This window comes from Brachyistius frenatus, unplaced genomic scaffold (genome assembly GCF_029030835.1).
Source record: "Brachyistius frenatus isolate BFR_SWC_R1_liver_20210118 unplaced genomic scaffold, ASM2903083v1 Contig_364, whole genome shotgun sequence".
NCBI classification, from domain to species: domain Eukaryota; kingdom Metazoa; phylum Chordata; class Actinopteri; family Embiotocidae; genus Brachyistius; species Brachyistius frenatus.
The window spans coordinates 164,358-181,004 of NW_027210963.1; the positions used below are offsets into that span (position 1 = coordinate 164,358).

Here is a 16,647-nt window from a genome sequence, read left to right on the forward strand (position 1 = left end):
CATGATTACACAACCTGCCATATCATATGATACTACCATTTTGGGAAAATTTACACACACAGAATACATTCAAAAAATATTTTATTATGCACATATGTGATAATTTATGTAGAGAAATTATTTGGTCATACATTTTTGTAATTCATAGTCATTCCCAACAGCCATAACAGACACAAACATTCAATGCATCACATGTGGTTCAGATACAGCTGCCTGTCATTATACACTTGGCCAGTAGGTGGTTTCGTGTTCACATGAAGCTTCGAGTAATGAACCCTTTCTGGAACCAATTGGCTGAAGTGGTTCAATGCCTCATGAGGCTTCATCTCACCATCACTACTCGGACATCAGGAGGGAACTTGGAGTTGAGGCGCTACTCGTTCGCGTCGAAAGGAGTCAGCTGAGGTGGTTCGGGCATCTGATCAGGATCCTCCTGGGCGCCTCCCTCTGGAGGTTTACCAGCACTTTGTTAGGAAGTTATGAATGGTCATGGTCTTTGAAGCTGTGTGAAATGGAGCATTGGTACTTGGTCTCCTCCCTGATCATCAACCTGATCGCTCACTTTCTGTTGATCTCGACAGCCAGAAGAGTCATGGTGGTTTAAATTCCTTCCATTTCACATTTTATTCAGTTTTCCTGGCACATTCATGGTGTCAGTCATACAATCTGTCATGTTTCGTATGACTTGATCTGTTTATCTCAGTCTTTTTCCTTTGTGTCTTTCCTGTTTCTCCTTCTGGTCACCTGTGGTCCTCCCTCTCTCCCTGCTGTGTTACCTGTTGGCCACGCCCACCTCACCTGCTTACTGTTCTCTGATCATCCCCAGCTGCTCTCACTTTCCAATCAGTCAGTATATATTCTGCTGCTTTTCTTTCCTCCTCGTCAGGTCGCTGAGTTCAGTTTGTTGGCCGTGTGCGTTGTGTTCAGTCGCCTCCTTCAGCGACGTGGTTTCTCCCTTCTTTGGTTTTTAGTTTGTTTCTCAGTGAGTTCAGTTGAATCTGCATCTTTTGTTTGGTTTCGTTTGTTGAGCCTCCTGCCTTTGTCAGATCAGTCCAAGTCTTGGTTTGCTTTTTGTTATTTTTCTGTTATAGACTCTGTTCTTATAAGAATATGTTCTTATAATAATATATTTTTTGAATAATATTTTCTTATAATATATTTTTATAAAAATATGTTCCTATAATAATATCTTTTATCAAAATATTTTCCTATAATAATATGTTCTTATAAGAATATATTCTTATAACAATATGTTCTTATAATAATATCTTCATATAAGAATGAATCTTTTGTTCATCGGTACCATGTGCCTTGTGTTTTGGGTCCAACCTCTACCTGAATATGAACAGAAACATGGAGCAAACCAGATAACCTGTTAAATAGATTTAAATTAATTGAGGTTTTTGAAATTTTTAATTCTCATTTTAGGGATTTATTTTTTAACTTTAAAAATGGATCTTGAATATATCCATCTTCACAGACTCCCAGTGAAACTCCTGACCAACGCTCCTTTCATATGAACATATGCAGATGAAACGACATGACTGTGATGAAAGATTCAATGTCTTTTCACCTGTTCATCCAGATTTTATATGAAACCTGTTTTCACCAAAACTTCCTTGATAATAAAAAGCCACTATTGTAAACCAGGAGCATTTTTTAAACAATACATTTATTTTATATTCAAATATTCTTTACAGCCAGATGCATGTTCTGCATGTGCATTATAAAAAAAATTACAAATGTTTCACAGCGCCATCCAGAGATATATATTCATACCAAAACTTTAATAATAACTTGCTGCAGCGCTCCGTGAAGCTGTAGGTTACATGATTTTTAGAGGTTCTCAGAGCTACATACACAATCATATTATGCACACATAATATATAACAATAGACCTGAAGCTTCAGAATATGCAGTTGAAACAGTTTAAACCAGAAAAGCTGGAGCTTAAATTAAAGCTGTGAAAAGCTGAAGGAAGCTGCTGACTCAGCTGCTTCAGTATCGCAGTATCAACACAGCATTACAACTTTCCAATGTAGATATTCAGTCTATAACAATATAAACATGTATGTGGACTATCACATATCTAAAATGTAAAAGCTTTCATTTCATGAACTTTAGTTATACTCTTTGTCCATATGAAAAACAAACATCAGAATGTAGTTTTGTTAACTTTACATTGCAGGTTTCTGGGAGTTATTCATTTGGATAACTGAAGATGTTCACATGATTGTTATCATGGTTAAAATGTAAAATAATAGAATTTATAACAATCAATTTACCAAACTTTAAATTACATTTTCTAAATTTATGAAAAAACCTGAAACACTGTCAAAGTATTTTTGTTTTGTTATTTGGAGGTGAATTTTTAGTCATGTACAAAATAGAGGAATAAAATCTTTTATTTTTAAAAACAGATGTATCAAAAACATCAGTGAGAAGTTAGACAACTACAACGAAATATGATGTTTTACAATTTTACCAAAATGAAGACACGTAATTGATATTATTATTATTATTTTCATCCCCAAAGACCTGCAGAGAGAATTTGGTCTTCTGAACTCAGGCGGATGTTCTCTGATCTGCTTTATGTTGTTGTATAAAATCTATGGTGCTTTTAAAAGCAGCCGATAAATATCCTGAACCGACGACTAGAAGCATGCTGACCGGACCTCCTCATCTCTGCAGAGGTTAGCAGCTCCTTAACCATGGACCCAACACTCAAGATGCATTGTGGGATTTGTAGGCAACAGATTTCAACAAGGAAGAACGAATGGAAAGAAAAAATACATTTTCATATCCTGACTCGAACCTTCTGACTCTTTGCGTCCACGTTTTTCAGGTTGGATTCACAAAACTTTCCTAACTGGAGAATTAAATTAAGAGTTTCAGTCACATTCGTTTTACACCCTCCAACTTTAACATGTCAAACCACCTGTCTAAAGACGAACATGAGAGGCAGCGACATTTAACAGCCACACAGATATGAGAATATTTCATATTTAATGTGTTGTATTACACCAGAGGATCGTACCGGACTCACCTGCATGAACACCTCCAGCTGTCTTCGATATGACAGTAAAAATCATCAAATCTGAAAAACATCTGAATATTAATGTTGACTTCAGTTAATTTCAGTTATAGATTTTATTTCCATTTTTTATGATACTTAAACTCCAAATGAATTAAGGTAAATGTATCAGGATGATTTTTTTCTCGCATGACAAAGGGTAAATATGAGTACATGCTTTGTACGACAGCTCATTTGTATTGATAAGGAAACTAAATACGAACAAACAGTTGAATTTCTTATATGTGACACATGGAAACCAACTTGTTTGAGCAGCTGTCTCTGTCTCACACGCATCGTGACACGTCCGGTCTCACATCTCAGTTTTGGGTTTGATCAGGTGTCCGTTGAAGGTGATGTAGGCGTCGAATTCGTCACTGAAGATGGCGTTGTCCCTCTCACCTTTGAAGAGTCTGACCCACACCTCGTCGTCCGTCTCCAGCTGCAGCATCAGGCTCTGGCTCTGCATGATGGAGCGGTCGCTGGGCTGCGCGTAGAGGATCACCACCTCCCGCTCGTTGTGCATCACGTGAAGGTACGTTTCCCTCTGGTTCCATGTGTGCACGTTCAGGCTGAAGTAGTAGATGCCCGGCACGTAGCAGTAGAACCTCCCGGTGAACATGTTGAAGTGTCCGTAGAGGTTGACCAGCTCCGTGTCAAACACCAGCGTCTGGTAGTAGTTGTTGGACTGCAGGCTCTTCTTGCGGACGACAGAGAAGGCTGCGAAGAAGGATTTGCAGGGCTCGCCAGGTAAACCCACGCTGCCTTTACTGCCCTTCACGCCGCTGGGACCCAGAGGGCCCATCCGACCCGCTCGGCCCGACTTCCCATAAGTTCCTCGATCACCAGCATCACCTTTCTCTCCTGGGGGCAGCAGAGTCACTTACAAGGACGTGGAAGTAAAACGACCTGCAGTTGATGCATGTTAGTTTGTATGAAAAATCTGTGATAGCAAGTAAAATACGTATTGTTGTAAGTGAAAGAACACTTAACTTAATGATAAAAAACAATTGATGGTGACCTTTGACCCCCTGATCCTGATTCCTCCTCCAGCAACACCCCACCCCATTCAAGCCCCGCCTCCTGACCTGACTAATTCAAATAGTAATGAATAATATAATACAATTAATTTATAAAGCATCTTTCAAAACAAGGTTACGAGGTTTTGTACAAGAAGTTAAAACGAGAAAGTAACAGTATAAAACAATATTTAAATATGAAAACAATAAAAACACAGAAAGGGTAAACAGAGATGGAGTTTAATGTGAGCCAATCAAAGGGCAGTGGGTTGGCTCAATGACAGCCAATCAGAGAGGAGGAGGAGAGATTTATAGGCAGCTAATGAAAGTATTCTGTCAAAATTACTTTCTTAAAATGAGAGGAATTACAGGAGAAAATATTGTAATATATTTGATATATGCACACACACGCATATCTATATAGTTTATAGTCCTTGTGTATACCTGTGTATATCTAAGTTTTCCCATCCATCCATCCATCCATCCATCATCTTCCACTTATCCGGGTTGGGTCGCGGTGGCAGCAGGCAAAGCAAGCTGACCCAGACTTCCCTCCCTGCAACATTTTCCAGCTCATGCTGGAGGATCCCGAGGTGTTCCCAGGCCAGCCGGGAGATATAAACCCTCCAGTGTGTCCTGGGTCTCCCCGGGGTCTCCTGCCAGAAAACCTCCAGAGGGAGGTGCCCAGGAGGATCCTGATCAGATGCCTGAATCACCTCAGCTGACTCCTTTCGAGGTGAAGGAGTAACGCCTCAACTTCCTCCTGATGTCTGAGCTCCTTACCCGATCTCTAAGGCTGAGCCCGGCCTCCTACAGAGGAAACTCATTTTGGCCGCTTGTAGCCGCGACTTCGTTCTTTCGGTCACGACCCAGAGAGCTGCTGACCATCGGTGAAGATTGGAACGTAGATCGACCGGTAAACTGAGAGTTTCACCTTCCGGCTCAGCTCCCTTTTCACCAACACGGTCCGATGCAGTGCCTGTTGTACTGCTGCAGCCGCACCGATCCAGTGGTCGATCTCCCGCTCCGTCCTCCATCCTCCATCCTACACCCTCCACCCTACACCCTACACCCTACACCCTCCATCCTCCCCTCACTCGTGAACAAGACCCTGAGATGGTTAAACTCCTTGACTTGAGGCAGGCACTCCGTCCCACCTGGAGGGAGAAATCCACCGGTTCCCGGCAGAGAACCATGGCCTCAGATTTGGAGGTACTAACCCTCATCCCTGCCGCTTCACACTCGGCTGCAAACCGCCCCAGTGAGTGCTGGAGGTCCGAAGAGGCCAACAGGACCACATCGTCTGCAAACAGCAGAGATGCGATCCGGAGACCCCCGAACCCGACGTGCTCCTCCCCCTGACTGCTCCTAGATATCCTGTTATGAAGGTCACAAACAGGATCGGTGACAAAGGACACCCCTGGCGGAGGCCGACACCCACCGGAAATGAGCACCCCCCACAAAAACACCTGGGAGACCCGGTCGAAAGCCTTCTCCAAGTCCACAAAGCACATGTAGTTTGGATGGGCAAACTCCCAGGACCCTCCAGTAGTCTTGCGAGGGTGAAGATCTGGTCCACTGTTCCACGACGAGGACGGAATCCGCACTGCTCCTCTTGAATCTGAGGTTCGACAAACGGTCAGAGTCCTTTCCAGCATTCTGGGATAAGCTTTGCCCGGGAGGCTGAGTAGTGTGATGCCCCGATAGTTGGAGCACACTCTCCGGTCCCCCTTTTTGAAAATGGGAACCACCACCCCGGTCTGCCAGTCCATGGGCACTGTTCCCGACCCCCATGCGACATTGAAAAGGCATGTCAGCCAAGACAGCCCAGCAATGTCCAGCGCCTTCAGTATCTCAGGATGGATCTCATCCACCCCCGGCACCTTGCCACCGAAGAGCTTTTTTACTACCTCAGAGGCCTCTGCCAGGGATATGGGTGTGCGACCCCCCCCCCCCCTTCAAGTCTTCAGATGCTGCCTCCTCTCCAGAGGACATGGTGGCCGGGTTTAGGAGTTCCTCAAAGTCCTCTTTCCACCGCCCGACGATGTCCCCCGTCCGAATCAGCAGTCAGAACCTTCCGCCCTGCAACACGCAGGTGCATGAAGGCGACTCTCTCATTCTCCAGGGAGAACTCCAACACATCGGCCCGCCGCCCAGTCTGCATTGCACCCGACCCCAATGCTTGTCCCTGTGGGTGGTGGGTCCACAGGGTGGCTGCTCCATGATGTTTCTTCGGGCTGAGCCCGACCGGGCACCATGGGCAAAGGCCCGGCCACCAGACGCTCACTGGCGAGCTCCCCTCCAGGGTCTGGCTCCGGGACGGTTCCCCGGTTTCCCTGACCCGGGCGAGGTGATCTCGGACCGTGGCCTGCTATTGATCGGGGGTCTTTTGAACTGCTCTTAGTCTGGGCTCTCACCTGAGACTAGTTTTTCTTGGGAGACCCTACCAGGGGCCGATGGTCCAGACAACATAGCTCCCAGGATCACTGAGCCACTTGAACCTCTCCACCACATTAGGGTGGCGATTCACGGACGAGTTTTCCCTCCGCAATCGCTGAGTTTTGCAATGGGAAGTTTTCCCATTGAACATAAAGAGAGGCCTTGGACAGATGCTCATTGTTACCTTTGAGCAGAGTGATGTTGATCTGTGGGACGATCTGGTACTGGGGCTGGTTCTGATGATGGGACGCCTCCTCTTTTGGATCGCAGCACCGTCGACACTCTTTCACATCCCGCTGCCTTTTTCACAAAGAACAAGCTCAACAAAACATTCGACTGGTAAAATGAAGGCTTAAAACTGCTGGGCACATGTTTTCAGTAGATTCATCAACTGCTGCTGCTCTGAACTGGATTCAACCAAGAAGTGAAGACAAAGTCGGTTGAACTCTCCCCTGACCTGAGCATGCAGGAGGGATTAAAACGGTACCTGGCATCTCGGTGGTGGCTCCTCGTGTCCTGATCGAGGTCTTTTCTGTCATTGTTGGGGGTCCGGTAGGGGTCCACTGAACAGAACCAGAGGAGCAGCACGGCACACACACCGCCTGTGGTCATCTGCAGTATCACAAGGGAGGTGACAAAGCTGACAAAGCTAAAAGAACAAATCCTTTTCCTCCAGAGTCTGTCTGTAAATCCTGCTCACTCCAACCAGGAAGTCACTGCACAGAAAGTAAAGCTGCACTTTTAATACTGAAACACATCCATGTTAATAACACGACCTCCACCTACATGCTTCTTATTTAATGACTGTTCTACCTCCAGCTATGGAGGTGTGTGTGTGTGTGTGTGTGTGTGTGTGTGTGTGTGTGTGTGTGTGTGTGTGTGTGTGTGTGTGTGTGTGTGTGTGTGTGTGTGTGTGTGTGTGTGTAGGTGTGTGTGTGTGTGTAGGTGTGTGTGTGTGTGTGTGTGTGTGTGTGTGTGTGTGTGTGTGTGTGTGTGTGTGTGTGTGTGTGTGTGTGTGTGTGTGTGTAGGCGTGTGTGTGTGTGTGTGTGTGTGTGTGTGTAGGTGTGTGTGTAGGTGTGTGTGTAGGCGTGTGTAGAGAGTTAGAGGTCGCTGGACTGAACACGAGATTAATTGAAGGATTCAAGTTTCCAACGTGAACTCAGAAGTGTTTGAACTTCATCTGTTCATCACACACACACACACACACACACACACATTTCTTCCGACTTTACTTTACAGAAAGAAGGGTCTAATCACAAGCAGAGAAACTCTTGCTGTTGATGCTGTTGTATTCAATAAATGAACTGGGTTGACAAAATATTAGGAACACCTCTGAAAGTCACCCAGTACAGTTCAACAGTTCATCTCCCAAATATCAACTCAACACCTCCGTCCCCTGATCTGAGTCTGCAGGGCTGCACATGCTCCAGTGCATCAGATACATACATTCTGATGCTGTCCGTGCTCTGCAGGTCCAGTTTGACCCTCCCTGCACCTGCAAAACTCCAGTACCGACCTGCCCTCCATTATCTCTCTGTTTATGCCAGACCTGCGACAGGCCCCGCCCACCAGGCTAAGAGCTGGCTGTAGCTCAGATAGTAAATGCCAGACTTTATTTGGGAAAAGCGTAATTAACAATGATAACGACCAGCTGTGGTCAACTGATGATGACGTCATGGCACATTCATGCGTGTCTGTATTGACTGTGTTACAAGCTGCTCTTTATTCTGGTACAATAAGTGTTCATCAGTCTGACTTTCCATCTTACAGCGGCTGCGTGAGCAGTTCAGTTTAGTGTGGTTAGTTTCAACAAATAATCCTAATGTACCAGAGTTTTACCAGCACCATGTCTGTATATGAGCATCTAATTCATAATCAATGGGTCACAGTTTAGAAAGAGGAATTATTTTATGGTAATACATCACAGATGTGCTGTGATGGTTTCCTCTCATATCTCCAGTAAAGTCTGGCATCTGGACCCGGCTGGTCCTGCAGCTGTGGCTGAATGTGTTTGAACATGTCAAATACCAAGTGAGATTTTTGTTGTATTTAGTGTGTGTGCAGGCCAGCTGTGTGTCAGCCTGATGCCAACACGCCTGAAACACACCTGAAACACACCTGGAACATACCTGGAACACACCTGGAACACACCTGGAACACACCTCGCTGGCAGCTCTCATCAACACAACCTCACGTGTTGAAACATGTTGTTCTTTACAAAGACGAGGAGTTGTACTCACCGTCCAGTGTTTCTGCTCTGGAAATAAAAATGTCTCCGTTTCTGTCCCACTCTGCTGCTTCTGTCTCCGTCTCTCCTCCTCAGGTCATTCCCCAAACACAGAACATACAAAATTATGGAGGAGCAAAGAGGAAGGAGGAGAAGGGGCACCAATGCCTGTGAGGAGGAGGAAGAGGAGGAGCTCCGAGCGTAACTTTCACCCAAAGGGGAAATAACAAAAACACAGACGAGCAGCTGAGTTATGTGGAAGGAACACAGACAAACCCAGATGAGGAGGAGGAGGGAGGGGGTCAGGAGGAAGAGGGGGGAGATCAGGAGGAGGGGGGGGATCAGGAGGAGGATCAGGAAGAGGAGGAGGAGGATCAGGAGGAGGAGGAAGATCAGGAGGAGGGGGAATCAGGAGGAGGATCAGGAGGAGGATCAGGAGGAGGAGGAGGATCAGGAGGAGGATCAGTCTGTCAGCTTCAGTCAGCATGAAACTGTTGTTTTGAACAAAGTGTCAGAAGTCTCTCCTTCAGTTTGTTTGTTTCTCTCCTCTTCATCGCTGCTGACAAAGTATTTCATGGAGAACTGAACTAAATCTTACAAGTGTGTTTAATCAACTTTAATATCTTCATTATGAGGATTGTCCCGGTTTAGATTCAACACATCAATATACACAGCAGGAGGAGGAAGTGCTTCAACTTACATCACTTAATAAACACCAGCACATCAGAGCTCCACCAGACTGTTTATAAAAGTGTTTGTAGCTTCCAGGTCTGTAAAATGGTTCCGATGCAGAAGTGTCTGACTAGAAAGATGGAAAGGAAATGGAGTTCCACTAATTTAGAAGAATTTCACCTGCCTGGAAGGAGAGTCTAATATTATATAAGAAAGCTCTTCGTAAGGCCAGAACTTTATATTATTCATCATTAATAGAGGAAAATAAGAAGTTCTCAGCAGTAATGACTTCATTAACTTCTTTACTAATAAAATTCTTACCATCAGGGAGAGAATCGGGCCGACCCTTCATGACACCATCACTGATGTGTTGCTAAGCAACTGCAGCCCTGAAAGCAACTGTAGGACCAGATGTAAACTTGGAACATTTCTCTCCTGTTGAGCTCTCTGAGTTAACTAGAATTATTTCTTCATCTGGATCCTCTAGCTGTCTGTTAGATCTCATCCCAACTAAACTTTTTAAGGAAGTCTTCCCTTTAATTAATACTTCCATATTAGATCAGACCAACCTATCTATTGTAACCAGCTATGTACCGCAGGCTTTTAAAGTGGCTGTAATTAAACCTTTACTTAAAAAGACGACTCTTGATCAGCTGTTTTAGGAAACTACAGACCAATTTACAACCTGATGTTTATTTCTAAAATCCTTGAAAAAGTTGTTTCAAATCAACTTTGTGATAATTTCCAAAGGAATGATCTGTTTGAAGATGTTCAATCTTTAGAGTTCATCATAGCACAGAAACAGCTCTGGTGAAAGTTACTAACGACCTTTTATTAGCCTCAGATAATGGACTCATCTCTGTACTTGTTCTTCTGGACCTCAGTGCTGCTTTTGATACGATTGATCATACGATCTTATTACAGAGATTAGAAGACGTTACGAGGATTAAAGGAACTGCATTAGACTGGTTCAAATCTTACTTATCAGATAGATTCCAGTTTGTCCATGTCAACAATGAGTCTTCCAGACAAACAAGAGTTAGTTATGGAGTTCCACAAGGCTCAGTGTTAGGCCCAATACTTTTTACTTTGTACATGCTTCCATTAGGATATGTCATCAGGAAGCACTGCATCAACTTCCATTGTTATGCAGATGACACTCAGCTATATCTTTCTATAAAACCAGATGAAACTAATCAGTTAGTAAAACTTGAAGCCTGTCTAAAAGACATAAAGGCCTGGATGACCAAAAACGTCCTGCTTCTAAATTCAGACAAAACAGAAGTTCTTGTTCTTGGTCCTAAACACCTCCGAAACTCTTTCTGTAATCACTTAGTTCCTCTAGATGATGTTGTCGAGGCCTCCAGCAAAACTGTGAGGAACCTTGGAGTCATCTTTGATGAGGATTTGTCCTTTAGACACCATGTAAAGCAAATCTCCAGAACTGCCTTCTTTCATCTACGTAATATTAATAAAATCAGGAAAATCCTTCCTCAGCGTGATGCAGAAAAACTCATTCATGTGTTTGTTACTTCTAGACTAGATTATTGTAATTCCTTGTTGTTAGGATGTCCAAATTACTCATTAAAAACCTGCAGCTGATCCAAAATACTGCAGCAAGAGTACTGACGGGATTTAACGAGAGATCATATTTCTCCAGTTTTATCTTCTCTTCACTGGCTTCCTGTGAAATCAAGAATATAATTTAAAATTTGATGGAGCCTGGTCATGAAGAACTTTGTAAGTCATCAAGAGAATTTAAAATTTTATTCTTGATTTCACAGGAAGCCAGTGAAGAGAAGCTAAAACTGGAGAAATATGATCTCTCTTGTTAAAAATCCCATCAGTACTCCATCACTGATGGTTAATGGTTGATGACATCACTGATGGATGATGGTTGATGACATCACTGATGGATGATGGTTGAGTTACATACGTTTTTGTGACCAATGGTACGTTTGAGATTTCTCCAGATCAGAGAGCTGGAATCACACTCAGAGTGTCACCGTGGTATTACCGTGGTATTACCATGGTATTACCGTGTGTCACCGTGGTATTACCGTGCGTCAACGTGTCGTCACCGTGGTATTACCGTGGTATTACCGTGGTATTACCGTGCGTCACCATGGCGTCGCCGTGGTATTACTGTGTGTCACCGTGGTATTACCGTGCGTCAACGTGGCGTCACCGTGGTATTACCGTGTGTCACCGTGGTATTACCGTGCGTCACCGTGGTATTACCGTGCGTCACCGTGGTATTACCGTGTGTCACCGTGGTATTACCGTGCATCACCGTGGCGTCACTGTGGTATTACTGTGTGTCACCGTGGTATTACCGTGCGTCACTGTGGTATTACCGTGCGTCACCGTGGTATTACCGTGCGTCACCGTGGTATTACCGTGTGTCACTGTGGTATTACCGTGTGTCACCGTGGTATTACCATGCGTCACCGTGGCGTCAGGTCAGGAGACACCAGCTGGGCTTTCTTTGTGCATTGTGAATTCGTCCCTCAGAGTCAGACTGTCAACAGCGAGTTGAAATCCTGGTTGACCTTTAACCTATGAGTCAAAGGATCTGAGCTGACAAAACACTTTGCAGTTAATGCGGTTTTTACAACAAACTGCCACAAGGTGGTGCCAAAGAATATGAACTCAACGTTAGGACAAGTCCACCCTTCAGCAGGAATAACTTTTGTTCAGCTGTCAATCAGTTCAACTCCTGCTTCATCTTTCAGACAGACGGCTCACATGAATCTTCCAGCTCTCTTTGATATGAAGCAGAATTCATCGTAGAATCAGTGACTGCAGGCCGAACACATTCACTCTGTTTACAGCCAACCGTCTGCTCTGTCTGAATCTGCTGCAGCAGTCACTCCTCAACAAACTGTTCTCAGACAATTTTGAGATTCCCTCCCAGATTCATAAGCAACCAGAACCTTTTGTCTGATCAGATCATGAGAGCACCAGACCCGGATGTCAGAGGTTTCAATCAGACTGGTTCCAGCTGTTAGATCTGGAACCTGGATTCTAATTTAATGGACTTGAAGGTGTGATACATTTGAGGGTGATCTGGTTATTGGTTTTTAAATTTAAATGTATTAAATTGTTATAGTGTTAAACAGTAAATTAGCCTTTGTGTTCATGGGCAGAGAAGTATAGTTATAAAAGTATTTAAGTGTCCTACAGTTTGACTTGCCCTTGAACCTCTCATGTTCACAACCTATTGGGTTAGGGTTAGGTGTCAAAATGGTTGCCAGCTAATCAGAACGAAGCAGAAAGAACTTTTGGGTAACCTACCGGGTTCTTAGAGGGGCGGGACTAAAGAGAGAGGGGCGGGACTAAAGAGAGAGGGGTGGGACTAAAGAGAGAGGAGAGGGACTAAAGAGAGAGGAGCGGACAGAGACAAAAAGCGGCTGAAGATAAAGAGATGTCGAGCTAGATGTACATTTAAAGAAAATGTGTTTTATTGTTGGTTAGTTGTTCGAGTTCGAACCAGAGTTTGTTATAGCCGTGGAGGGTCAAATAAAACCAAGACAGTGAGCCGTGTTGGAAGCCGTGTGGGTCGGGAAAAACTCAGAGTGCTGAGGTCATTGCCCCGTCTGGACTTAGCGGCCAACAAGCTAGCGGTTTCGCTGAGGACTGCGCTGCCTGCGAGGGACAGAGACGCAGGACGGATTCTCCTGCCATCACAGCGCCTCCTGCTGGACACCAGGGTTTGGGCGGACTGATCTACCGCTCTCTAAGGAACAGTGAGTACTGACCACTCTTTTCTGGTGGAGGATTTAAATGAGCTCCAACAAGCACACTAGCGTATTGTGACAAGCCAGGGATTATTGAGCCTAGAGATGAGGCAGAGAGATGAACCCTACTTTAGCACAGATCCTGGGTTCCATACACCACACAACTCCAGGATTGGTTGTTTATTTGGTTGGAGAACATGCTGTCTACTTTTCACACACAAATACACACAAATCAGAGGTAATTACATGAATGCCCAACTGGTGCCTAATATGAACATTCGAACGAACTCTGGGGATTCTGGGAAAAAACATGACTATACCGACACGCTACACAGCCCCCACCTAGGTGGTTAGCTGTCCCCAGCAACCTATTTGTCCATAACAACGTCTCTCAGGTGTTGGGGGAGCTGTCGCTTAGCCGGTTTTGGAGTATCCTTAGTGGGTTTTGGAGGTGGAATGGGGACCCAAGGCGGATCCTCTGGCTCTGATCCCCCCCAGATGGGGCCATGGGTCAGTAGGGGGCAAGCCGGTCACGGTGGAGCACCACCATCCGATTTCTTTTGATCAGCCGCACCCTGTACACAACGTCCGACAGTTTCTCCAGCACGGTACAGGGTCCGACCCACTGGCTCATGAGTTTGGGGGAATGGCCCTTCTTCCTTTCAGGGATGTAGACCCACACCTGTGTCCTGGGGTCAAAGTCCTCTCCCTTGCAGCGAGAGTCGTATGCCCGCTTCTGTCATGACCCAGCGTCTGACAGGGCCTGTCTGGTCAGAAATGTGCAGTGCCCAGCCAGCCAGGAGTTCGTCGACCCGGGGCATCGGGTACGCATCAAATCGTGACACATCATTCACCCTGCGATAGTCCACACAGAACCGAATAGATCCATCCTTCTTGACAACAAGAACAATGGGGCTACACCAGGCACTGTTGGACTCTTCTGTTACTCCCATCTCCAGCATAGCAGCTAATTCTCTCTGAACAACTTTTCTCTTGTGTTCAGGTAACCTGTAGGGTCGCGACCGCACCGTCACGCCCGGAGACGTCTCAATGTTGTCCACTATGAGGTTCGTGCGTCCTGGCAGGAGGGAGAACACGTCAGCAAACTACCTCTGCAACTGGGCAACGTCTGTTCTCTGGGTCCCGGAGAGATGGGCGTCGAAAGGGAGCGAGGCAGGATTGGTGGACTTTGGAACCTCTGACCCCAGCTCCTCTCTCAGATACCGTGGACACCAGAGAAACAGACTCCGCCTCTTTCCATGCTTTTAAGAGGTTGAGGTGGTAGAGCTGTGTAGCTCCGCCCCTGTCAGATCGCACCACCTCATAGTCGAAGTCCCCTACTCGTCGTGTGACCACAAAGGGCCCTTGCCACTTGGCGAGGAGTTTCGAGCTGGAAGAGGGAAGCAACACAAGTACCTTTTCTCCCGGTGTGAATTGCCTCAGTCTGTCCCTAATCAATGAGAAGTGCGGATATGACAGTGCTGTGTCAGGGCGCACCAGCTGACCATCAATTCTTATCACTTGGTCAAAGGCGAAGCGTAGAGTATCGTCCCAAGACTGCTCAAGTGGAAAATCCTCCATGGAGTGTAATTCGGGAACCGGTGGAGTCTCCACAGGAGTCTGAGCACAGCATACATCCCACATGTCCTTGCCGGTCGTGAACGCACCCCCGTACACTGCCCCATTAATTTATGAAACCCGGGCCAATCTGTCCCCAAGATTAGGGGGTGCGTAAGGCGGGAGCTAACCGCAGGCTTAACTTTATGTTTTTTTCCCCCCATATCTAATTTCTACAGCCACCACCGGATAATCGTGAACATCCCCATGCACACACTTAATTCTTACCCACGATGCCTCCACCAATGCCCCGGGCCGAACCAGGCTCTGGTGGATCAGCGACTGCATACAGCCCGAATCCAGCATCGCCTGATGTGTACCCCCCTGGGTCCTTACTGGAACGCGATACATCGCTCCTGGACCGGGGGAGGGTGTTGGAGGGCCGGCAACCTGAACCGTCTTTCCCATCTCCATTAGCGGACATTCCCTCCGGCAGTGTCCGGGCTGCCCACACCTCCAACACTCCTGTCCTGGCGGCTGAGGAACCCCCTGCAGGTTGGGAAGGGCGCCGGGGCCGGCCGGACCCGTGGGATCGGTGAACCCGGGGGTTGTTAGTGCCCGCGGAGCTGGCAGGGCCCGAGCCACCCCTGGTTGCTGGATCCTCCTCCGCGGCGCAGGAATCGGTCGGGCTGTAGCTGGCGGCCGACCGCCATCCCCCTGCCCGCTGGGATAAACCGTGAGGTGGTTCTCGGCAAGGGTGATGGCGGCCTCTAGCGTCGCCGGATGGTGGCAGCGGACCCATGCCGCTGTCCTGGCCGGCAGTCCCTCCGTGAACTGCTCCCCCACGATCTTGTCCACCATCGCCGGCACTCTCCGGCTGCAGCCATCTGGTCGCCGAGTCCCTCAGTTGCTGAGCGAAGGCGAATGGCCGGTCCCCGGGCCCCAGCCTAGCCTCCGGGAAGTTCCTCCTGTGGTCCTCCGGGGACAGGCCCAGCCGGTCCATAATGACTCTTTTCATGTCTGCGTAATGTCGTCTGGCCCCGGGAGGCATCCCCAGAGCCGCTGTCTGCGCCTCCCCTGTCAGGAGAGGCAGGAGTCGCACCGCCCACTCCGCCGCCGGCGAGGCACACGCCTCCGCCATCGACTCAAACATGTCCATAAAGGACTGGACTTCATCCGCCGGTGTCATCTTGTGCATGGCCACCCCAGTGAAGGACGCCGGTCCTGGCCGGGCCGCTAGCTGTTCCCAGACTCGGGTCTGTCACTCGGCTTGGGCCTGCAATGCGCCCAGGAGCTGGCGGTTCGCCTCCGCCTGATCACGCTGCATCGTCGTGATCCCGCCCAGCATCTGCCCTAACACGACGATCGGCTGCGTCGGCATTCCGCTCTGCTGTTCACCTGTGTCCATGCCTCATGTTGGGCGCCACTGTAGCAATGTGTGTGCTACCGGGGACCCCTGCGCAGGCGATGGTGGTACAGCCAACCCCTTGACTCTCTTCACTGGAGCGGTGGAGTGCTATGGTTGTTGAACTCTTTAACTGACTCATACCTCCCCATCTTCTTCTCTCCCATAGTTTCTTCTTATTATCTGTTGTCTCCATTCAGTTCCTTCACTCACGGAGTTTCTGTTCTTTCTTTTCCAGATGTCCCGTCATGGAGCTGCATGTCTCTGCTCTGTGATTGTCGTCTCCACCAACAGTTCTTCTCTTCTATGCTGTCCTTTTCTCTCTCTGCTCTCCTCTCACCCCAACCGGCAAGGCAGATGGTCGCCCACCTCTGAGCCTGGTTCTGTTAACAGATGCTCCGCCCACCTCTGATCCTGGTTCTGTTAACAGATGCTCCGCCCACCTCTGATCCTGGTTCTGTTGACAGATGCCCTGCCCACCTCTGATCCTGGTTCTGTCGGAGGTTTCTTCCTG

At 47.1% G+C, this 16,647-nt stretch overlaps 1 protein-coding gene across 1 annotated transcript; it reads right to left on the bottom strand.

The window, feature by feature from the left end:
• Positions 1 to 1,670: 1,670 nt before the first annotated feature.
• On the bottom strand, positions 1,671 to 8,919 carry c1qtnf1 (C1q and TNF related 1). The gene is made up of 4 exons (XM_069724206.1): positions 8,773 to 8,919; positions 7,019 to 7,143; positions 6,716 to 6,831; positions 1,671 to 3,937 (listed from the first exon to the last, which is right to left on the bottom strand). The coding sequence occupies exons 2-4, from the start codon at positions 7,141 to 7,143 to the stop codon at positions 3,387 to 3,389; spliced, it is 792 nt and encodes a 263-aa protein (XP_069580307.1). The 5' UTR covers positions 8,773 to 8,919; the 3' UTR covers positions 1,671 to 3,386.
• Positions 8,920 to 16,647: the final 7,728 nt, after the last annotated feature.